The 23,025-nt window shown below is 48.6% G+C and overlaps 9 protein-coding genes across 9 annotated transcripts, besides 7 other annotated features; 5 read left to right on the forward strand and 4 right to left on the reverse strand.

Moving 5' to 3' along the window:
• Positions 1 to 18: part of a tandem repeat that runs on past the window's edge.
• Positions 1 to 144: part of a dispersed repeat that runs on past the window's edge.
• Positions 19 to 52: a tandem repeat.
• Positions 53 to 96: a tandem repeat.
• Positions 145 to 172: 28 nt separating the features above from the next.
• Positions 173 to 318: a mobile genetic element.
• A 1-nt stretch (position 319) lies between these two features.
• Positions 320 to 351: a tandem repeat.
• A 1,444-nt stretch (positions 352 to 1,795) lies between these two features.
• Positions 1,796 to 1,913: a dispersed repeat.
• A 1,121-nt stretch (positions 1,914 to 3,034) lies between these two features.
• EKO05_0004594 (uncharacterized protein) lies at positions 3,035 to 3,474 on the forward strand (the record flags this gene model as incomplete). The annotated part of the gene is made up of 2 exons (XM_038939276.2): positions 3,035 to 3,160; positions 3,208 to 3,474. 2 exons carry the CDS (start codon positions 3,035 to 3,037, stop codon positions 3,472 to 3,474), a joined length of 393 nt encoding a protein of 130 aa, XP_038799151.2.
• A 445-nt stretch (positions 3,475 to 3,919) lies between these two features.
• On the reverse strand, positions 3,920 to 5,156 carry EKO05_0004595 (uncharacterized protein; the record flags this gene model as incomplete). Its single annotated transcript, XM_059636424.1, has 2 exons — positions 3,920 to 5,020; positions 5,085 to 5,156. The coding sequence occupies 2 exons, from the start codon at positions 5,154 to 5,156 to the stop codon at positions 3,920 to 3,922; spliced, it is 1,173 nt and encodes a 390-aa protein (XP_059492407.1).
• Positions 5,157 to 5,535: 379 nt separating this feature from the next.
• Positions 5,536 to 7,730, forward strand: EKO05_0004596 (Malate dehydrogenase (oxaloacetate-decarboxylating); the record flags this gene model as incomplete). The annotated part of the gene is made up of 6 exons (XM_059636425.1): positions 5,536 to 5,772; positions 5,842 to 6,063; positions 6,136 to 6,339; positions 6,392 to 6,520; positions 6,571 to 6,971; positions 7,025 to 7,730. The coding sequence occupies 6 exons, from the start codon at positions 5,536 to 5,538 to the stop codon at positions 7,728 to 7,730; spliced, it is 1,899 nt and encodes a 632-aa protein (XP_059492408.1).
• Positions 7,731 to 8,665: 935 nt separating this feature from the next.
• Positions 8,666 to 9,935, forward strand: EKO05_0004597 (Lactate 2-monooxygenase; the record flags this gene model as incomplete). Its single annotated transcript, XM_038939390.1, has 2 exons — positions 8,666 to 9,270; positions 9,323 to 9,935. The coding sequence occupies 2 exons, from the start codon at positions 8,666 to 8,668 to the stop codon at positions 9,933 to 9,935; spliced, it is 1,218 nt and encodes a 405-aa protein (XP_038799154.1).
• Positions 9,936 to 12,795: 2,860 nt separating this feature from the next.
• EKO05_0004598 (uncharacterized protein) lies at positions 12,796 to 15,489 on the forward strand (the record flags this gene model as incomplete). The annotated part of the gene is made up of 1 exon (XM_038945617.1): positions 12,796 to 15,489. One exon carries the CDS (start codon positions 12,796 to 12,798, stop codon positions 15,487 to 15,489), a length of 2,694 nt encoding a protein of 897 aa, XP_038799155.1.
• Positions 15,490 to 16,161: 672 nt separating this feature from the next.
• EKO05_0004599 (uncharacterized protein) lies at positions 16,162 to 16,705 on the forward strand (the record flags this gene model as incomplete). The annotated part of the gene is made up of 2 exons (XM_038939433.1): positions 16,162 to 16,579; positions 16,638 to 16,705. 2 exons carry the CDS (start codon positions 16,162 to 16,164, stop codon positions 16,703 to 16,705), a joined length of 486 nt encoding a protein of 161 aa, XP_038799156.1.
• A 781-nt stretch (positions 16,706 to 17,486) lies between these two features.
• Positions 17,487 to 18,473, reverse strand: EKO05_0004600 (uncharacterized protein; the record flags this gene model as incomplete). The annotated part of the gene is made up of 1 exon (XM_038945618.1): positions 17,487 to 18,473. The coding sequence occupies one exon, from the start codon at positions 18,471 to 18,473 to the stop codon at positions 17,487 to 17,489; it is 987 nt and encodes a 328-aa protein (XP_038799157.1).
• A 692-nt stretch (positions 18,474 to 19,165) lies between these two features.
• On the reverse strand, positions 19,166 to 20,396 carry EKO05_0004601 (Methylglyoxal reductase (NADPH); the record flags this gene model as incomplete). The annotated part of the gene is made up of 4 exons (XM_038939494.1): positions 19,166 to 19,495; positions 19,546 to 19,818; positions 19,875 to 20,022; positions 20,077 to 20,396. 4 exons carry the CDS (start codon positions 20,394 to 20,396, stop codon positions 19,166 to 19,168), a joined length of 1,071 nt encoding a protein of 356 aa, XP_038799158.1.
• A 972-nt stretch (positions 20,397 to 21,368) lies between these two features.
• EKO05_0004602 (uncharacterized protein) lies at positions 21,369 to 22,331 on the reverse strand (the record flags this gene model as incomplete). The annotated part of the gene is made up of 1 exon (XM_038945619.1): positions 21,369 to 22,331. One exon carries the CDS (start codon positions 22,329 to 22,331, stop codon positions 21,369 to 21,371), a length of 963 nt encoding a protein of 320 aa, XP_038799159.1.
• Between the last annotated feature and the right edge of the window lie 694 nt (positions 22,332 to 23,025).

Consider the following 23,025-nt stretch of genomic DNA (forward strand, 5'->3'; position numbering starts at 1 on the left):
TAGACAAACAAACTCTTTACAACAAGAACAACAACAATAACAACAACAATAATACAAAGACTGTCTACTGCAATAGCAATAGCTAGCAATAGACAACAAATAACAAACGCTAGAACTACCTACTTCTAGGATGGTTCTACACAACCCTAATTTAACAGGGCAACAGCTCTTCTTAACAACCTAGGGCACAGGCCCTTACTATTAGACTACGAGCACACATTTACTATCCCTTTAAACAAACACACTCCTTAAATTACTAGAGTAGCTTAACTGCTCTTGTCTTATATAGTCTTAGACTCACACAGGACGTTAACTTATTAATCAATCAATTAATCAATCAATCAATCAATCCAGGGCTAGATTCTTCACACACTTTCGAATTCATGGCTCCACGGTTCGTGTGCACCGAGAACATCACCAAAAGATTTGAAGATACCCGAGGATGGAACTAGACCATGTCAATTTCGACCGGCTTGGATGGTCAACATGAAGTCAATCGAGTACAAGTTTTAGGAGCTACTAACTGCCAAGAACACTCACACGATAGCTTTAAATGGTATTTTTTGAGTAAAAAGATGGTCTGTAACCCCAAACACGTTATGTACACAGTGTCATCTGGAAAAGTGGCATACGGAAACTAAGCTACACGACCATGGACATAGACCCACAACCCAGTTCAAAAACAGCCACCTACTTTCCTATAAATCCTTCTAAAACCGACTCGGGCAAATACCCTGCTATTTCGAGTTTGCCAGGCTTCGACGCTTGGAAGGACGTTATCCGTGAACGCCTACAGTACTGGACTTCGTTTGCTATCTTATACCATCTCGAGTATGCGATAGGTAGTCTGAGACAGCTTGAATGCTACGCTCGCATGAGTCTTGATTGTAAGACCAGCATTCCGTTGAATGGTACGACGGTGGCGCTTCGAGAAGTACTTTGCATCACTTCGGAGATGACAAGCTTTAGCAACGATGGCAAGTGTTTATCTAACGTATTCCGCCTTTCCCATGTCTTTCAGAAAAATCTACTAGTACATTGCTAACACCTGCAACAGCTGTCATTCTTTTGAGCGACTCTCGCTTGAAACCAACCCGGTTTACAGACACTCACTCGAGGTCTCTGGATGATACCCAGGCGCGATTCGATGACTTGAACATCACGGAGGCTTCCCTGAATGAGATCCTGGCGAACGTAACATTGTCTACAGTAGCTCTCAGTTTGTGGCATCGGCCAACTCTGGTTAACACAACGAGATACCACAGCGCCTAGCAATTTTCTCGGCCTATCAACCTGATCTTGCCATACAACCTTTACCTGAGCATAAGAGTCCTCATCGTTGGACTCGGACTATGGTCACTATACCAAAACGAAGTTGCAGCCGCTGATGGTGGCTTCCTACAAGTCATGATGGCGATCAGGAGCGATACAAGAATGAAAAATCTCGTTGTCAAACAAGGCCTGGTAAATCCAAGTGAAGTATCAGAAGAGCTGAAGATTCTTAAGATTCGCTTTGGTGAGCTGATCAATCGCGGACAAAACGTTGCCGAAGACGGAAGCAGTAACAGAAAGATTCGGCTTTCGCACTATCGAGGAGACACTAGCCTTGAGGAGGAGGAAGTAAGATTAGATAGCCTGGAGAGCAAACTGTATGTCTGCTTTATTAGAGAGCTTTTTCACGTTGCTGCGTTGAGGCATTGTTAGTAGAGTAAGGTTTGGTATGGTCTTGGCAAAAGTGACCAGTACACTTGGGTGACCGGCATGCTCGTAGAGTGCGTTTTTAAATTATCACTGATCTCTAAAGACTCTATTATAGAATATAATTACAACTTAATTTTTGTTGTAGTAGACAAATTTACCAAGTACGCTATAATAATACCCTTTCGCCACAGTTACACAGCAGAGCAGCTAGCACAGTTGTCAACAATCAATTAAGTTGGGCTCAAGAGACGCAGATTGACTTGATTGACTTCCTATTTCAGCCTAGCAATTACCTATATAGGGCTAACTCTTACCTTTGTGCGTTAGTCACTTAGCTGGAGGTGTCGGATTGACTTGATTGTTGACAACTCTGGCAGCTAGCTTAAGTGTTCCCAGAGTCCTGACAGATAGATCGTAAGCATTTCGACTCACAAGCTTCCCATGAGTGAGCCGCCAGCATTCTGCAATAAAAATCAAACAGCGCATAGTAGGTTACCTAAAGTTGCATTACGCGCAATCCAGAGTTAGTGCGGCCAAGCCGCCCCCTGCCAGCTTGCCGCTTGACTGAGCCTACCCGAAGCTTACTCAACGGGGCATGATGCTTGACGTATGTTTGCACTCGTGGAACGATTCCGGTTTGCGCCGCTGATTGTTTGCGCTCATTTGTTGGCGCGAGAAGTCAGTAGCCCCGGGTTCTCAATCGACGCTGTCAGCGTTAGACCGTAGGATATCCCACGTTGCACGTCGACGATCGACTTTTGAGATCGTTATCATTTCAACGTGTACATACGTGTGAACTTTTGTATGGGAATCTAACGTGGAAGCTAGATGGGATGATGTATGATGTAAAGTTGGCGCGGCAAAACGCGGAATGGACTATTGCAAACTGCGCTACTCTTATAAGCGTGTCAAAATTATTTCCGCGGTACCACATGTGCACATGTAATTCGATCCGCTCTTTACCACAGTGACCTATTCGCCTAGGTCAGCGGCCCCTGGCCGAGACTCATTAGTGGCAAGGATATTGGACTATGTGACGTACAACAGCAGTCCTCTAGTTATGACCGCATTGATCGTGTTTGCATCGCTGCGTCATAAGAAGAAAGAGCTTCTATACATAAACATAGTTACAGCCCTTCAACTGCCCATCAGGCCATTACATCAATTGGAGACCCAAGCAGCATTTCCCGGATTTAGAAACTGTAGAAAAATCTGCATATAAGCCTTGAACTCCATTCCGCAAGCGGAAAACGTGTGCGTATGCACTGTATTCACTCTTAACCTTTAATCAACTCGACTAACGTCTGGTGTAGGACGAACGATTACATTCACCATGCCTTTGGTCAGAATTGACGTTTTCAAACACCGGCGGTCGGCCGTTCAGCTACGCGCGTTAGCCGACACTGTCCAAAATGTCATGATAGAGAAGTTCAAGGCGCCGTCGAAGGACCGATATCAGGTATATTGAGCCTGTATCTTAAACATGAACAGAAGCTAAAGTGTCAGATCATCACGCAACACGAGAAGGGCGACATGATATGTGAGGATACAAATCTGGGGTTCGAAAGGACTGATGACTTGGTTGTTGTTCAGGTCTTTCAACAGGGCCGAACTGCAAAGGACAAACAGAATTTGTTTGCGGCTCTTGCTGAGAATCTATCAACTACATGTGGACTTGCGAAGACTGATCTAATAGTCTCATGTGTCGAGAACAAGCCTGAAGATTGGAGTTTTGGGCTGGGACAAGCTCAGTTTATGAATGGGGAATTGTAGCATAACAGCATGTGAAGCTTGATTTCAAGCTTCGACTGTAAGGGTAGAATCTACTCAAATTGCATTCAGTTATGACAGGTATGTTTATAGAAGCCCAGATCGGCTTTAGAAATGTTTAGGCCTCTTAAACAGCATCTTAGCCTGTAGGCAACTTTCGATGAAACATTACCCCGTTGTTGCAGATATCATCACCGTTGGTGTCTTTATAACTGTCTAAGATTTATAAAACTAACATTATTTTACAAAATGCCGATATGAAGTCTGTACAAAAGAAGTTTTGTCTTTCTTTTAGCGCTACACAAATTCAATCTTTTTAATATTCTTTCTGTTACTCTTCTTTATAAAATGCATGTCTGCCATAAAACTGCTAATAATAAGTTTTCTAAACCAACGTACGAGGCTAGGAACACTGGTCTCACTACCAGAAAATATCTTTAGCTTTAGACTACATTACTTTAGATCTGCCCTCTTTGATATAAGTGTCTTCGTCCTTGTCCTTGAAAAGAATTTCCTTATTAAGAACTGCCTTGATATTCATAACCAAAATGAACAAATATGCGGCAACGAGTAGCATAGTCATGGTACTGCCAACCCATAGAACGCCTTCGCTCCCAAACTGATTGCCAATCCTTATGACCGAGATGGTCAAACCTACATTGGGAAAAATGAAAGCCCACCAGTTGAGGTGGAATGTAAGCTCCTTCCCGACTGCACAAGTCGCAAGCAATGCAATGAAGAAGAACCAAAACGCTGCACCTATGATGAAGAGCGATGACATGGTTGCTAGTATTAACAACACAACCCTCAGCGAGGCGCCGTCCGTACCGAAATAATTAGCATCTTCAGGCCACGCCTCAGCCATACCTATCAAGGCGAGCGAAGTGAATGCCGGCGGGCCCACGGCAATGAACATAGCAGGTCTGCTGGTTGGCGAAGGAAATCCGAACTGTATCATGCGGCGAATGTAGCATGCGTACATGAGCACACTGACGATCATACCGAGTCCCTGAGACAAAACCCCGGCAACAATGATTGGAACCGCTTGTTCCGTAGGCTGACTGGATGCGCCGATGGCTGCAATCGTTCCGGTCAGCATTACCGGAAAGATTGGAAGGTCCCAGGCTGGAGTCATATCATCAACTTTGAGCGAGGGGTGGCAGAACAGTACGTAGTACATCCCTATGGCAACGAGGAAGGTCACGGCGAAGTATATCCAGAAAAGTACGCGGTAGGCTACCACTAGCCATGGGCCGCTGCTTGGGATCCCGTACAGCTTTGTACCGCCGATGATGCTGGCTAGGGAGAGGAAGATGGTGGGCATGAACAACCCCTCTGTTGGGTGGAAGATGCTTTCACGGAGTAGCGACGGTTGTTGCGTAAATCTGTACAACATCGCGCAGGTAATTAAGGTGAATATGACGAGGTCGAATATGTAGACGATCTTTGCAATGATCTCGAGGCCTTGGAACGTGTGTGGCTGCGTGCTGGGTGAGAGCAGGAGTGCCAGACCTCCAGTCGACATGGGAAATGTGTACCAGGCCTGCATGTTGTCAGCGCATGCGAGCGATATGGATTTCGAGTCAAAGAATCTGATCGAGAGTTTGTCTTACCCATGTTAGGTGCTGAAGCCTTGCTGGGAGCTTCGCGTCATCAGGATGGGTTTCTTCGGATGATTCACCCATCTTCTGAGATGGGTGACCGCGGTCGAATATTTGAGGATGGTGGACAAAGAACGAGGACCTCCGTGTAGAGATGTCCGTGGAGGAGTTTTATCAGCTTATGTTGCATCATGAAAGTCAATAGGCCTAGGTGAGTACCATGGCGCTGTATCCCCATGTGTTGAGATTCTTAGCTCATCGATCGGCAGGGATGACGCTGTCACTGTTTGCGCTAAGCGACTTGCGGTCAACACCGATCGGATCGGTGTTGTGGCTCATGTTGATCGGAGGCTGTTGGAACCGGTGCTCCGATGGTCTCTGACGTCGTCAACCTCACTCTCTAGAGCTATTCCAGATAGTGTGAGCGATTTCGAATCTATCCAAATAATTGCTGTACACTAAAATGCCGCATGGTGAACTCCTAACACAGTCGCATCGGATGATCTCGGATACTGAAAGACTCAATAAGGAGCAACTGCCATTCCGTTATCTGGATGAGGTCTCTTCTGTATTCAATCAGCAATACTCCACTACACTTACATTTCTTACTGCCAATAGGGACTTTCATGAAATGACGAACGAACACGAGTTCTCGCACGTCCCTCTGTCCACTTCCGGACCACAGGAAGTGGCCTACAAGGTATAATGTGCCTCTGTCTCGGCTACGCCGTATGGCTTTCTATATCATCTCTGCTAACTAATTCTTAAGGGCATGGCTTTGCTGGAGACTCCTCATTTCAACAAGGGCACCGGCTTTACTGATCGAGAGCGAGACGTCTTTGGTCTACACGGTCTTTTGCCGTCTGCTGTCCAAACTCTAGACGAACAAGTCAAGAGAGCCTATGGACAATTTCAGAGTCGTTCCGATGATCTTGCCAAGAATTCTTTCATGACCAGCTTGAAAGAGCAAAACGAGGTGCTCTACTACCGGGTACGTGAATGTCATGTCAACTAAATAAAGCAAATATCGTGGTCCTTGTACTGACATTAGATCAACATCCAGATCATTCAAGATCATTTGAAGGAGATGTTTCCTATCATTTATACCCCAACTGAAGGAGAAGCAATCTCGCAGTACTCAAGGTTGTTCCGACGACCAGAAGGCTGCTTCTTAGATATTGCGAACCAAGACCGTGTAGAAGAAAGCTTGAGTCAATACGCTGACCCGGCTGATATCGATGTCATCGTAGTCAGTGATGGCGAACAGGTATGAGCTATCAGATTAGTTTTTTAATCATCGCTTGGCTCAACTGTACCAGATTCTTGGTATTGGCGATCAGGGTGTTGGAGCCATCCTCATCAGTATCGCAAAGCTAGCCATCTACACTGCATGCGCTGGCATCCATCCTACGAGAACTCTACCTGTTGTCTTAGACTGCGGCACAAACGTAAGATCCGCAAATATGGAGACAGGGACACTGTCACTTACGTTAAACAGAATGAGAAGTTGCTTGAGGATGACCTGTACCTAGGCCTCCACCGAAAAAGAGCCAGCGGAAAAGAATATGACCAGTTTGTGGATCGTTTCATTGCGGCGGCAAAGAAAAGTTATCCAAATGCGTATATCCACTTCGAGGATTTCGGCTTAAGCAATGCCCGCAGGATCCTGGACAAATATACATCCAAAATTGCTTGCTTCAACGACGATGTCCAAGGTACTGGCTCTGTTACTTTAGCATCCATCATGGCTGCTCTCAAGATCAACAAGGTTTCATGGGAAGAGGCGCGTATCGTTTGTTTCGGCGCTGGAACAGCGGGTACAGGTATCGCAGACCAGATCCGAGACGCCATCTCGTTAGAGACGGGCAAGTCGATCGAGAAAGCCCGTGAACAGATTTGGTCAGTCCGTCTCTCCTCGTTCAGCGGCTCTCTACTGACGGTATCCTGTTTAGGTGCATCGACAAACCAGGCCTTCTTCTGAAATCGATGAAAGATGAGCTGACCACAGCACAACATGACTACGCCCGCAACGATGACGACTGGAAAGGCGAAAACCACAAATCGTTTCTGGAAGTCATTAAGAAAGTTAAGCCCCATGTCCTGATTGGAACATCTACAAAGCCTGGAGCATTTACCAAAGAGATCTGCCAGGAAATGGCGAAGCACGTCGAGCGCCCTATTATCTTCCCACTGAGCAACCCAACCAGACTGCACGAAGCTAAGCCTGCTGACATCTTCGAATGGACGCAAGGAAAAGCTCTTGTGGCGACTGGCAGTCCATTCGCGCCTGTCGAGTATAACGGCAAGAAATATGACGTGGCGGAATGCAACAACTCGGTGTGCTTCCCTGGTATTGGCCTGGGTGTCATTCTTTCCGGAGCACGTTTGCTTCCACCTCCTCTGCTTGTTGCCGCTACCAAGGCCATTGCGGAAGAAGCTCCAATTTTGAAAGATCCCACCAAAGGACTGTGCCCTGATATCGAACAAGCACGACATGTCAGTGTGAAGATCGCTGCAGCAGTTATCAAGGCTGCCATCAAACATAATCTGAACCAGGTCAAAGGAATTCCTGAAGATGATCAGAAACTGGAGAAATGGATTGTTGAGCAGATGTGGTCTCCTGAGTATCGTGATTTGGAGCCCGTAGAGCGCAAGTAGAGCTCTCATATAGAGAGGAATGAATCAAATGGTTTCATTTAAGAATGTATAGACTCAGTAGAGTCAAATTCATTCACACTGTCTATGCTCCAAACTCTCACAGCGCCTGACTTCAAGTATGACATATGCAGCGATCTTCTTTTCCACTGCAAAACCACCCGTTAAAAGCACCCTGTAGATACAAGTGAAACCTTTATTGAGTGGTTTCAGTTGAAGAGACTCATACCTAACGCTCACATTAGTAACGGGTACAGTTTCTGACCTGGGTTACGGTCCCGAGTTATCTGATTCGATGACGTTGAGACGCTGACGCATTTGAATCAACCTGGTACAACCTGTATCGCCGCGCGGAATACGTTCCGGGATGATGTAATTCGCGCAGACCATAAAGGGTACTCATGCGCGAACCCTGAGACACATCTGAACCCGCCTATCGCATGTGGTCGGATCGGAGATCAACTGAGATATAGCTTTACATGCAAGCTAACCTTTCGTATCGCTTGGCCGCGCTGCCGTAGTGAAGATGATGTCCTCTTGAACAATGGCAGTGCTTATCCAATTGAAAGCTCTTGTTCTTGCTTCGGAATCTTAGAGCCTGCAACATGACGTAGCGTCCAGCTGAACTAATCTGGTGCTGAGAACTTCTTAGTCAGCCAACCCTCACACCACAGCTTTGTTCCACGGCCGATGCGAAGAAAGACTAAACGAGAACGGTTGGTATGAGCAAGTGGATACGCAAACAACGACATGCTTGACACGGGGACGCGTACACATCCGGGTCACATCGGAACATGATCAGTATTAATATTAGCACTCAAACCTCCGGTACCAGTTAGTAAAGACGTGCAGTTGAACGAATTTGTTGCCCACTTGCTACGTTAATTATCATCACACTACACACACATTCCTTGGCATCTCTCCAGGACTTTGTCAATATGTCTACCCACCGCGCGAAGTTGGACCCAGTCGAATATGAGAAAGAGGTATACCAGAAAGGTCTACAATACGAAAGACCTCCATTCACGTTCAAATCACTGGATTGGGAGTCTCTTGCGCGAGAACGCATGTCGGCCGAAAGCGCCGGATATGTGATTGGCAATGCAGGAACTGGCGAGACATCTCGCAAGAATCGCGAAGCATTCCAGAACTGGTCAATCATTCCCAAGCGCCTAGTCAAGACGAATTCTTTCCCAGATTTGTCCACGACTGTCCTGGGCCATAAACTCGAACGTCCATTTGCGATGGCACCAGTAGGTGTCAACAAGATCTTCCATCCTCTGGGCGAAATCGCAGCGGCGAAAGCGGCAGCCAAGGAAAACGTTCCCTATATTATGAGCACAGCGAGCAGTACCAGCATTGAAGACGTTGCGAAAGCAAATGGAGACGGAACACGGTTTTTCCAACTGTATTGGCCAGCCTCGGAGCATGACGATCTGACAATTTCCATTCTCAACCGTGCCAAAAAGGCTGGGTTCTCCGCCTTGGTAGTGACGCTCGATACATATATGCTGGGGTGGAGGCCTTCAGATATGGACAATGGGTTAGTTCTAGTCCTTCCTATTTTCCTGAAGTATAACTCTAACACTTTCAAGCTACAACCCATTTCTCCGTGCCGATCAGATCGGAGTAGCAATCGGATTTTCAGACCCTGTGTTCCGTGAACACTTCAAGAAAACACACGGTTGTGAGATTGAGGAAGACGAGCAAACCGCTGCTGCCGAATGGTCACAGGTAGTCTTTCCACAGTTTAGTCACGGATGGGAAGATCTCAAATTCCTGCAAAAACATTGGGATGGTCCAATTGTACTCAAGGGTATCCAGACCGTTGCTGATGCCCAAAAGTGCGTCGAGTTGGGTATCCAGGGTATCGTCGTAAGCAACCATGGAGGAAGACAGGTTGACGGAGGCGTCGCTTCTCTTAAGGTTCTGCCGCGCATAGTGGAAGCTGTTGGCGATAAGCTGGAAATCCTGTTCGACTCGGGAATCCGGTGTGGAGCGGATATCGCCAAGGCACTAGCTTTAGGGGCAAAGTTGTGCCTAGTAGGAAGACCGTATGTTTTTGGACTGGCAATGGGTGGAGAGCAAGGTGTTAGCCATGTCCTGAAGTCATTGTCAGGAGACCTGGAACTAACACTTCACCTTGCGGGCATCATTTCAGTCTCTCCTAAAGACCTGAACAAAGATGTTCTTGAGAAGGAGAATTAGGAAAGTCCGACATTAATTTGTTGTTTTTAAATCTTCAGAAATTAGATTATTTCATTTTTTAAATCTCTAAACTTGATAACCTTACCGCTGGTCATGCTAAAGCTAGCAGATTTCAACTCAATATACAATGGCGGTTTACACTATAGCATTCTATGCAAACTTTGCGCACAACGTAGGTCAGGCCGAGACTCAGGTCTGACAAGAGTGCAAATAACAGCGACAGAGCAAGAATACAAGTCAAAGTTATCCGTCGCGGTGCGTGTGACGTAATTGCCCGCATAACCCTAGCTGTTTTAACTTGCCTGCTGCAATATAGAGGGCGAAAGAAAACCGGTCAAAAGAGAGATCATGAGAGAGGATCGCAAAAGATCGAGATGCGTGGAGGGTGAATTTGTTTTTATCAAGCTGAGGGACGTTTCTCGCTTACGGGGCAGGGGATGTTAGCTGCTATAATAGGAAATGCTCTCTGGCAACCTCTACAACCGGTCTCGGTTCCGATTTGCTGCCGAAGGAAGCTGAGGACAGTTGCAGCTCGCAGTCGCCGAATGGACTAGCGTCATCTTTCCCTTAACAAACATGAATGGGAGAACATCATCATGGCGCATGTCTGCTTCTTATGTTACTGCCGTCGAATTGACACATAAGCGTTCCTTACGCCCTGCGATCTGTGCCGTTGCTACCTTCGTATGAAAGAGCTCAGAGTCAGAAGAAAGAAGAGACAATCTGCCCCTTTTTAGCACACCCATCACCAAATTAAAGCCATGGCCCATGGACTGCATGTCTAATGCTAGTCAAACCTTCAGACTCGCTAGTGACTAATTTCCCTGAGCAGAGCAGAGCAGCCATGTACAGTGCCCCCTTAGAAGCGTCATCCAGTCGTGTTGTAGCATCACATTGGCCTTTGGTAAATCAGTCGGCGCCTCATTTTATCTCAAGGCTTTCTTTTGTTCATGCTCATGACATTGTCTTCGGCGATGTCAACCTCGCGCAGTCCTGGCTCTACTCAGTCTCCCACCTATCCCTAACCCTCGTTGGATTTGTGAACGCCAGATTCTGGCGCAGTACCAATGACGTCTAATACAATGGTGGCCACACCAATGCCGTGTGGTTTCACCCGCTTGAGCATCAATTCAATCGGACTACACCTACTGACTTGTTCTTCTAAAGGATGTGTATTGTACGAGCTTATGACGGGAGCCTGGCCAGCGACTCATCTTACGGGCAAATCGGGACCGGAAGTCGCCGTGATGATTCCTTATAAGCAGTGGCCGTCGGTTGAGGCAGAGCGTATGGGCAAGACTGTGCGCAAGTACTAAGCGGAAGGATTTGCGAATGCAAAGCATCTGAATGCGCAAGTGGTGGCGTTCTCGGAAAGATTAGAATGGAATATTGGAGGTAACGATGATTTGCGAGGGCTAGATGTTGCAAACCTATCCCTCAAGTGAGGGTGTAGAAATGAATTTCGAGAGGACAAAATGTTTCGCCCGCGAGCAGCGGCGCCTTTGCAGACGCTCAAGGGTCATAGCAATTGGGTCGTATCAGTAGCCTTCCCCCACAATTTAGTCGCTTCCAATCCCAGTCGCTTCCATTCCCTGCCTAGAGAAGCACATAGAGATGATCAAACGATCAAGGAGTCAGATGCCTAGAAACGTTGATGGTTACTCGAACTGTTCCCATCACATCAATCTTGCGCCCTCACCCTCAACTTGCAGACCAGACATTCGTCAATCTTGTGTAAACAAATTTCTCGAAAGATGCGTCCATTGACGAGCTTAGCGTTGGTCTTGTAACAATCTCCAGGGTCGGGGTCAGCGGCCGCTGCGTGGACGAAGGCACCATGCCGCCTTTTGCGATATCGGCTATGATGGTTCCTACATCTTGTGCGTTGACGGGGATGTTGAAAGTGAAGACAAACGAGGAGCATGTTCGATCTGTAAGCTTTTGCTCTTCCTGGCACAGCACTCTGCTCCTACTAAAGAAAGGACAGACCGCTGTTCTCAAAAAAAGAAATTGTGAAGGGCTCAACGATTTGGATCCTACCTGCCCCCACTGCTGTTACATCAGAGATAGCATTCGACCCAGACATTGGCACGTAGTCTTCCGGATCCAAGGGGATCAGCCCTAGGACTTCTTTGGGGGGACTGCACGACGGAAGAATCCGATTGGTGCTCATCACCGCGTGTCCCGGAGATTCATTCATGACCGTTGCTGGTTGTCGTTATTCTTCCCCATCTTGATGTACAGCATCGAGCCCCGCGCGCCAAATACACCGCTGACAGCAAAGCCTAGTCACGTCTTTTATTTGGGCACATCATGAGCGATAGTCTACATCGATCTACCTTACAAAGCACTTGCGAATGACTAGAAAAGAGCCTGCGGCATTTTCAAACTCCCAATTCACGAAATAACACAACAAGCGAACATAGGTCCGGAGAATCGAGCTGCGACAACCCACTTCCAAGAATTCCATATAGCCGTTGGAGCAATTTTTACAGCCCGATTAAGTAGGCGTTGAAGGTTCAATAATAAACAGTGGTGTAAAAATAATACCGTTAAGGGCTCGGTCCGCCATATAGCGTTAATTATCCGGCCGTTGTCCCGAATCGTGAAAGGGGCCGACAACCAATATCGAAAAGTGGACGCTATCTAGGATCGCCATGCTGGTGTTTCTATTCTCTCCGCATGCGAGGGGCGAATTGGGAAATTTGACCGGGATATACGAACTGATCATGATTATCGATATCTCCCCAGAGCTTCGACATCCGCATCCCTGCCACGGTCGTGGTGTTCGTACAAATATAATGGGCATCATGGTTGCAATTCCACACGCACACTGTCACACTAATTCACGTTTCTAGCAATGGGGAAGCTGTCTTATGCCATTACGGCCCTTCTTCTGGGTGTGCCATCCGTTATCTCAACCCCGCCACGTCCCCACCTCCACGCCAATGCGATCGTACAAAGAGGGGCCAACGATACGCCAGCGGCAACCGGCATCTTGCCCGGTGCCTACATCGTCGAGTTTGCGAATGGCGATGAGACACCCGAAAGCTTCTACTCATCTCTTGCCCAAGAGGGAGTGCAGGTCGAACATCGCATGGATCTGAGCTTCCGATTCTTCAAAGGAGTCTCGTTCCAGCTCAAAAGCTCAAGCTCAAATTCGAGCGGTTCGGACTTCCTGCGTCAGATGAAGGCACAGCCACAGGTCGAGAACATATGGCCAACTCGCATCTTAACACGTTCGATTGAAGATAGTGTCGCAGCACCTAGTCAGCAGAAACACGTCAAGCGACAAACTACCTCGGAAGACACCTTCTCGCCTCATGTGATGACACAAGTTGATAAGCTGCACGCAGAGGGTATAACGGGCAAAGGTTACCGTGTCGCTGTCGTCGACAGCGGTATTGATTACACTCATCCAGCACTCGGCGGTTGTTTCGGCCCAGGTTGCCTCGTTGAAATTGGTTACGACTTCGTAGGCGACGACTACAAAGTTGGCCAGTCAGAACCCAAGCCCGACGACGATCCCAAGGACAACTGCGTAGGTCATGGCTCCCACGTTGCTGGATCCATTGCAGCTCAGCTCGAGGGCAACAAGTATGGCTTCACAGGTTCTGCACCCGGAGTAAAACTAGGTGCCTACCGAATGTGGGGCTGCTCGACGACATCCACGAATGAGATTGAGTTGATGGCATTCGCTCGTGCCGTCGAGGATGGAGCGGATATTATATCGTACTCCAACGGCGACCCATCGGGCTGGGCGCAGGATATGCGTGCTGCCGTTTTCTCGCGTATCGTCGACTCCGGGATCCCCATCGTGATGTCCGAGGGCAATGACGGTGGTCAAGGTCTCTTTTACGCCTCTACACCAGCGACAGGAAGGAGTATTACGGGTACAGGGGCAGTCTCCAATACACAATTCCCCACATTTCTGGAACGAGGCTCCTACAAGACCAGTGCCAATGTTACCACCAACAGTACCAACGAGTTTAGTTTCCTGATGGGTGTCCCCGAGTTCACTGCCGATACTACACTTCCGCTGTGGTCTGCTGCCGATGTCGACGACGCCTGCAAGCCATTGCCCGACGATACACCAGACCTGAGCCAGCGCATCGTGCTTTTGGAGTCGAAAGACTCACGAGCAACGCAATGCTACTCGCAAGACCAAGGCGCTAACATCGCAGCTAAGGGTGGACGGTTCATGGTGTACTATGAGCGCAGTAACCTGACAATGCGCGACGAGCCATATGTCTACGCCGAGGGCATTAAGGGAGTCGTCAGGGCAGTTCCGTATGCTGCCGAGCACTGGCTCTCCTTGCTTTCGCAAGGTGCTACCGTCTCCGTAACGATTCCGGCCAACGGCTCCCAGACATACCTCGAGGTCCTCGAGAATAACGAGCGTGGCGGATATGTCGCGGGTCAACTGACCAGCTGGGGCCCAAGCTGGGAGCTCAGCATGACTCCTCAGCTTGTATCACCTGGAGAGAACATTTTGAGCACATGGCCCACGGCTTTGGGTAGCTATCGAGTCGCGACGGGCACAAGCATGGCAACGCCACTGGTCGCAGGGGTCTACGCGCTGCTGGGTGAAGTATACGGCAAACTGGAACCGAAACGCCTCCGCAGAATGCTCACTCACACCTCCAAGCCACTGGCATGGCATGATGGTAAGACTGCGCACCCTGACATTCTCGCTCCGGTCGCACAGCAAGGAGCTGGATTGGTGCAAGCTTGGAACGCCGCGCACACCACTCTCGAGATTGATGCGGAAAGTCTGATGCTCAACGACACGGAGCACTTCGTCAGCAGTTACACCTTCAGCATCACAAACACCGGTTCCGCTGACGAGGTACTCGATTTGAGCCATCGCAAAGCTGTCACAATGTATACCTTGAATGCACAAGACGCTCTTCTGCGCCCAGGCTCGTTCCCCAACGACATCGTAGAATCATGGGCTACTGTTTCCTTCTCCTCGGACCGCGTCGTCGCTCCCGCCGGGCAATCCGTCAACGTGACCGTCGAGTTCGCACCGCCAGCAGGCGTCAACGCAACCTTGCTGCCCGTGTACAGCGGCTTCATCGCCTTGGGCGACAAGCTTGTTCTCCCGTACCTCGGCGTCGCAGGCAACATGAGGGATGCTACCGTTCTCACGCCTGAGACTGTTTACCTCGCGCAAGGTTACACATCCGCGCCTGCGAACAGCTCTTACACTATCTCACGACCAGATCCCGAGAACCCGCCGATGACTGACGGTGGAGATACGATGGCCATACCGAACATGTACATCCGCCCTTCCGTTGGCTCGTCTCTACTGCGTGTGGAGGTACTGCAGGGCGAGAAAAACGTGGGAACATTGGCTGGATTCCCGCTGACTTACATCTCAAGAACGGAGGTGCGCGCATTTTTCAACGGATTGATGGCGGACGGAAGGGTGCTAGATGAGGGCTCATACCGGATGAGAGTCGCGGCGTTGCGCATCTTTGGTGACGAGGAGCGCGAGGAGGACTGGGATATTGTTGAATCGGTCAGTTTCGCAGTGAAGTATCAGACGTAGTGTTGTCGTAACGAGACCCCATTTGGTGTCTGGCCGTAATGAAGACTGTGCAAGCCGGGCTTTGGTGCAATGGTGTTATATCGGATCCCTCAACCCCTGGAAAGCCATTTCTTCTCGCATCTGCCTGAGGACTCCAGCAGTGTCGAGGGAGGCGGTCGGTGACATGGTGCGTTGGTATCTCACAAGTAATGTGCGAAAACCGGCGTTTACATGGAGAGAAAGTGGACTTGGATGTTGGATGCCCGAGAGCGAGGAAAGGGTTGAGCGATTGATGTGTAGGGGCAATACCTTGGAAACCAATCGAGATTATACAGCGCAATCATCTCTCGCAAGTAAGAGGATGTGACAGCGCGTCATGGGTGCTGACGGCTAAGCTGGAGCTGAGTGTCTCGGAGCACAGACGCGGCTAGGTGCGGTAACACCGGTAATCCTCATGTGGACTAGGGGCGGTAATAATCGTCACAGGCAGATCATGTCCGCACTCGACCACGCAGGAACGCTTCTCATCTCACCACCCAGTTGCCCGCCGCGGCCTTGACCGATCATGCACGTGAGGGGTCAGGTAAACTGGTAAAGCAAGTGCTGCGGAACGGACATCTGACGGATCTGCGTCTGCAACCATGGTCCATGTACACACACTGGTGAGCTGTGGCGTTGGCGACAACACATGCCATGGCTGCGCCCTCAGACAACCAACCGCAACACGACAAGGCCATCGCCGATTACAGCGCCCAGGCCATCGTCACGCAGCTGGGGCTCATCCCCAATGTTGAGAAGGGCTACTACACCCAGACATTTGAGGACCATCTCGTGGTCCTCGGCAACCGCTCAGCCAGCACGGCCATCTACTATCTTCTCGAAGGCAAGCATGGGCAATCGCGCTGGCATCGCGTGGCCGATACCGAGATCTGGCACTACTATGCCGGCGCACCGCTCACACTGTCGCTCTCCTGGAACAACGGCTCTAAGCTCCAGCTCAAGACCCTAGGACCGGACATCTTCCGTGGACAAGCGCCGCAGATTGCCATCGGAAAGCAGCAATGGCAGAGCGCCAGGAGCCTAGGCAGCTGGACGCTCGTAGGTACGACGGGTAAGCTTCCATCGCTCTCTACCTCAACCTCGGATTCAACGCACTAACACAATCTTAGTCGCTCCTGGCTTTGACGAAAGTGGTTTTGAGCTAGCACCAGAGGGTTGGCTGCCTCGGACTTCCTAGAGAACCTGGGCTATTCTGTCTTCTTCGGAGCAAGCGGACCTGCAAATAGAACAAAGGCAATCGATCTAGAACTACTTGTCAAATCCACTACAGCCGGCCGGACGACCAAGCCCATCTTTGCCTCAGGCTTGGAAGACCAACTGTACGTCTAGGTTGACAAGACAAAAGCAGATTGCCTCGTAGAAAAAAGACTCAGGCCTAAATTCACCGAAGTAGTCCACTGATAATGAGCTTCGCTGCGAGTCAGTACATAGGCCTAAGAAGCCGTACACTTTACCCCTAGGGTCTCCAGCTGCGGACCCTAAGCGATCAATCAACCCACGAGCTAAAGGCCGTTTGCCATCCCATCCTGCGGTCCTGCCAGATCCACTGCTACCATTCGAACCTGTGTCATTGTAATCTTCTTCATGAGCTAGTTCGTATCGTTGATCTTCTTTCTGTCTGTGATAGAGCATCTGAACCGCATGCGACTTCACCGGCATGAACATGTCTTTATGAGGCCAAGCACCACCTTTGGATCGTTCGACAGGCTTATCGAATAGGTTATGGGTGGCGGGCCTTTGCTGATTGTGCTTGTTAGGCTCCTGTAAGTAGCCACCAATGCCAGCTTTCCGCAGACAATCCAAACCACCACATGAACACAACATTTACATGAAATATTGAATCGATTGCTAAGTTGTGACTTGATTTTACCTGCTGTAACTGAATTTGCCTGCTGATATTGCATTTGCTGACTGAGAGCACACTGCAGGATATTGCATACGACTATATTGGAGACATCCTAGATGAATCTCGTCCTGAATCCAGTAATAACTTCTGCGAAATCGCTCCCAAAGACTGCGAATGGAGTCTGATAGCCAGCCACCACCTGTCCGTTTAGTATTCGCTTGGCAGCCTGAACTGAAGCAACAGAGGTAAACGTATACCCGTTCACTGATTGTAGAACGGCACGCTTAACAGTTCCGTCTGCCGCAGTGACAACTGCAGCGGCACGATAGGGATTTTCATCGCGTTGTTCAGTTGTAGGGCCATCTGGCAAGCTTGAGATGTCTCCAGTTGAGTCAAAGGTTCCCAATGCATGGACAAATATTCTGATGTTAGGTACACCGCTCGATAGCCATATCGTGATAAGATCTGGCAATGTGACGGGAAAGCAAGTCACCGTGCCGTTGCCATCGTCGAAGTCGAAATCCTTTGTTGATCCTGTATCCTGTGGCACCAGCTCGCCCCTAAGTCGCTGGAGACAATCGACTGTAACACTTTCCGCAGAGCTCATTACAGAGCCGCGTGACATAGGGCCCGAAACCTGGAGTGCTACATCGACGCTGTAGGGTTGATTGACGTCTTCCAACACCCGGGCGGCCAAACAACCTAACAGAGCCACACTGGCGCCGCCTCCAGGCATGAGCATGGTGTTTGCTTTTACTGCATCTTCATGCAGTCTCTGAACCAAGCGGTAGGTGCCGAGCTCAGCCGAAACATCAAGGTAATGTACTCCACGCTGTATACATGCCTTGACGAGAAATCCAACGGTTTGTGAGAAAGGACCTGCGCAATTAAGTAGTACCTGAATGCCGTTCAGTGCCGTCCCATCAGCGACGCTATTGTCCAGAGCAAAAATTCGACTTTCGACTTGGAAGCGTGTAGCAACTGCAGTGACTTTGCTCTCGTGTCTTCCTGCAATTACAAAATCTAACCCAACACTCTTTGCATACTCACAGGTGAGCTCTCCAGTGTAGCCGGCTCCGTAAATCATAAAAGCTGCCATGGTGGAAGGTAGAAGAAAAGCTGAGGAGACGTTCTCTGTTTTGATGTGAAATGGGGAAGATGTACATGGCTCGAGAAAGAGACTGATACACCGATTAAATCGTAACATCTGAAATGTACGTCGCTGTGTAAGCGCAACACAGTCTCCACCAATTGCTTGGTCATCCCAGAAGAGGTAATAGGCTAGGTGGGGAAGAATCTGACGCACCAACAGAATTGTACTATCTGACATGCATGCCGCTGTGTAAGCGCGGCACAGCCTCCACTGATTGATTGGTCATTCCTTGGCTACTCTACCCCCGTAGCGTCAATCAATCTTGCTTCAGACTCGTAACAGAGGTTTGTCAGTCCGCGTCGCAATAGAGCATTGATGTTCGTGCGTAGAGGACATATTTTCCTACTGCACGGATCCTTGAAAAATATGATGAATCTAATCAAAAAAATCACTCCACCTATCACTCTTCATTTGCATTGGATTTGGAACGGATGAAGACAACATGGGCAGAGTGTAGAGGGCTGTGCTGATCTGGTCTACGATGAGAAGCTTTATTAAAGCCAACAACTGTATTGCGCGAAATCGCTCTTTCTCTATAATCTCAGTTGGTATACAGCGATGATTACACAATCTATCATTCGACATATCGATCATAGTAAAGTATCCTGCATGATATTGCTACGCAACATCAATGATCTCTACGTTGCGCTGGCCCACTTCTCTTCATGGTTGAGCAGATCCTTCACAGTGTCTGTAACTGTCGTATTCAAATCGATGTACTTCCAATCTGGCCCAAAAATCTCGAAGCTTCTGCTGACATCCCAGTCCGTCGGATCAATTCCGTCCGGAACCAGTTTCTCGGAGTTGCCCTCAATGATTCGGTCGAGTAGTTTTGGAAACTGCTTCCGAATGATGTTGATGATCATTTGTGGCGTGATCAGGCCACTGACAAGTAGTATCCGTTTGTTGCTTGCAGCTGGTGTGGTCATGGACAGAATGTGCGCGCGCGCCACGTCGCGCACGTCAACCTGGACGAAATGAGTATTTTCCATGAATAGTTGAGAAGAATTCGACCTACAAAATACCAGGCTGGGAAGAGAAGTCCATTGATATCTTTGTACGTTCCGTTGATGAAGTTGTACACAGGGAATGCATTGGTGCTCGACACTTGCTCGGGGCCAGCCACAGGTTGGAGCATTGGCCCAATGATGACGTACGGGTTCAACACTACGATGTCAAATTTCGGCTCGTAATCAGCCATGAACTTCCATGCTGCCTGTTCAGCTAGTTTTTTGGATACCATGTATGCGGCGAAAGCATCCTGCTTTTCGATTGCGTACTCAACAGTGACCTGACTATGGAGTCAGCATCATAAACACAAGGTTTTGTGGCTTCAACAGTTCTCACCTCATTCCAATCAGCTTCCGTCCACGGCTTACGGGCTTTGCTATCAGGTTGGAAGTAGTTTGACACACTGGAAGTGCTGCCCGAAATTACGATACGCTTCAGTAAAGGTCCTCCAAAGCTCCGGGCCGCTTCAAGAAGAGTTGTTGTTCTTTTTTTAAAGCTTTAGATGGATTCAAGAGAAAGAATGGTTTACGGTACGTACCCTCGAATTGCAGGATCGATCATCTGACTCTGCAGATCCTTAACGGTAAAGTCGACGGGTGAAGCATTGTGAATGACATAGTCAAAAGGCCCCATCCGGAACGCCTCATCATAGGCTTTCGCAGCTCCAATGTCGACTATGTATACCCAAGTAATGTGAGGTTTCCATGAAGGATGGAGCGCAATAACTTGCTCAGCTTTGGCCTTGGAGCGGGTAGTACCAACAATGTGATATCTCTGTGCAATGAGACTCTGGACTATGTGCGCAGCAACAAAGCCGTTTGCTCCGGTAAGAAGAACCCTGCCTGTTGGTTCTGACATCGTGATTCTGGGGCACGGGCAAGAAACGGAATAAAATTTCGGAGGGCGACTAAAACAGGGGCAGAAGACAAGTGGATCTTGAAACTGTAGAGCAGTAATGATGAGGTCTAAGGAGAGGTAGACTGTCGTTCTCATTGATATACATATGGTAATTTGATACGAAACTAGGGGACACCTCAATCGGGCTTTCAGTTGGTCTGTAAGCACTCAAGAAGCTTCTATTACCCGAGAAGGCTTTAGGATTTAACGATTAGAGCACAATGCTTGATTATCAAGCATCGAAGACTTCCACATTCATCGCAACTGTGCAGAACGCTGTGACGATGCCCACCTGATCATCAGGTTGCTGAGCAGAATCAGCGGTACTCTAAGCAAAATACTAGCTTTTTGCTTAGTGAGATATTGCACTCTGCAACTGACTTGCAATCGCAAATCGCAATAAGTGTAGCCTGAACGGTAAGCTGGATATATTTACCAATCACATTCCAAGACTGCGAGTATCCAAGGGTTGACAGAAAGCGGAATGTCTTCCGCACCGCCATTCGAGGGATCGGTCTTGTAAAACTGGCTCGTGGTACCATGCGGCATGTGCTCTATATGTACAACTGCTACTGCACTAGCCCGTATCTCACTACAAATTATTTTAAGAAGCACTACGCTGTATTACCTTTTGATTTCAGCTACAAGAGCGGTATACGCACTGTTAGCAAGTAGGACATGTACTAAGATGAGTATTCTACCTTAAACTCTCGCTGTCTATAATAGTACCAATGCAACTATGGCAAACATCTCTATACATGACTCACAGTTCTAGACTCTCTAAATCTGCGTATTGACCTATGTCGGCAGTAAATAAATCGATAGCACTAACACAACCCCTGCAGAAAACAGACCACATTATGAGGACAATCAAGACAGCATCAGCACCTTCCACATAACAAGACGACCTCATGCGCCTTTAGTAATCGCCTTCTAGCATTTTGACGTACTACTCGCAACCCTTTGTCCCCCGACCGCACCGCTGAACCCCTTCAATAACGTATACCTCCCTCTAACCATAACCTTGAATGTCGTACTCGTCTGTTGCTGGCTACTTGTGATACCATTACATGTTACTGTCGACTTGACTCCAGTCAAAGATGCTTGGGAACCGCTGCTTGAACTACCACCCTGGCTCGGTGCATCAACTCCGGCTGCACACGCTGCATATGCACTGCTCTTGAGCCAGTACATGTTCGACCCGTTCGGGCTCTCGCCTATTGGAATGAGCAATTCGTTGACTACCTCGGCTTCCGCAGAAGCGGCGGGGCCAGAGTCTGCTGCACAGGAGGAAGCGGTCTCAGCGCCCCTGGCATTCATGATTGATTGCGAGTCCAGAGCAGTGACAGTGTTGGCCGAGGTCATGATGATCACGTCACCGAGGGCATTGGCAATTGCTACAGCTGTACTGTTGGAGCTACCGGAAGAGGAAGTGGATGTCGTCCCAGTACCATCGAGAGCACCAGCAGCCGCTGAAGCCGCGTTGCCTGAGGAGAAAGATGTGGTGACAACGCGCGCTTTGGTACCATCAGCTAGCGCAGTAGCATTGGTGAACGAATTACCGCCATCCTTTGATGTGGACTGAGATATTGTGGTGATGTTTCGAGGAGCAGAAGGATCGATGGAAGTGACTTGTGTGTTGTATGCATTACCGGCTGCATAGTTTGCCAACCATGAAACAAGAGTTCCGGATTTGGATGTTTGAGGAATACTGAACTGATAGCTGTTGACAAGGAGAGCCAGGGGTCTAGATGACGTAGAGGTCAACGTTGTGGGAACTTGGACTTCGAAAGAGAAATCAACAGGAATGGAAACTTCTGGTAAGATAGCGCGATCAAACAGAATACTTGGTAAAGCAGTGACCAATGCAGCGAAGAAGATCTGAGACAAATACATCGCGTCAAGACTGGAGGATGAGAGAAGGAAGTTCAAAGACTAGGCGTTGATTGTCATTCTTATCCTGTATTGCCAGACGTCATCACTCGGTCATTTGCAGCATGCCTCAAAAGCATTACTTCACTCTGGTACCAGTCATCGTTTCATTTTAGCGCTGGATCTACCTTTTCTTGTGGCCGATCAGGCGCCAAGTCTACGTGGTGTGGCTTAAAGCTTTATAGTACTGCGCACGACCTCATTTAGAGTGAAATTGAGCCAGCTTTGGATGAAATAATAAAAAAAGCCGATGTAAAAATCTATGGAGATGCGTCGCTCGAAGCCATTTGAACAATCTGGTTCTTTTCAATTTGTAGGCAAGGGGAAAACCCCCCATCTCGATCGACGCCTCGTTTTGACTAGTGACAGCTGCATGTCCGATACTAGAACGTATCTAGATGACTGGCCAAGGTAGCGCGTCTCTAGCAGCCTCTAGCTCAGTAGTAGGCCATATCTACATTCTGCCGATGCATGTGGTTCCGCCCATTGATACGTATAAGATCGTAATGTCGCCCATCAAGTAGCACTCCCAAAGTTCTTCGCGAGCTTTAGGTGATCTCCCAGTACAGAAAGTACCTGGTACATTTGTCAACAATTAGACAGTCAATGAAACCTTGGTTTTGTTTTGTCTAACTCCACCCGATTGATCCAAGGTCCC

Source organism: Ascochyta rabiei, chromosome 7, assembly GCF_004011695.2.
Source record: "Ascochyta rabiei chromosome 7, complete sequence".
NCBI classification, from domain to species: domain Eukaryota; kingdom Fungi; phylum Ascomycota; class Dothideomycetes; order Pleosporales; family Didymellaceae; genus Ascochyta; species Ascochyta rabiei.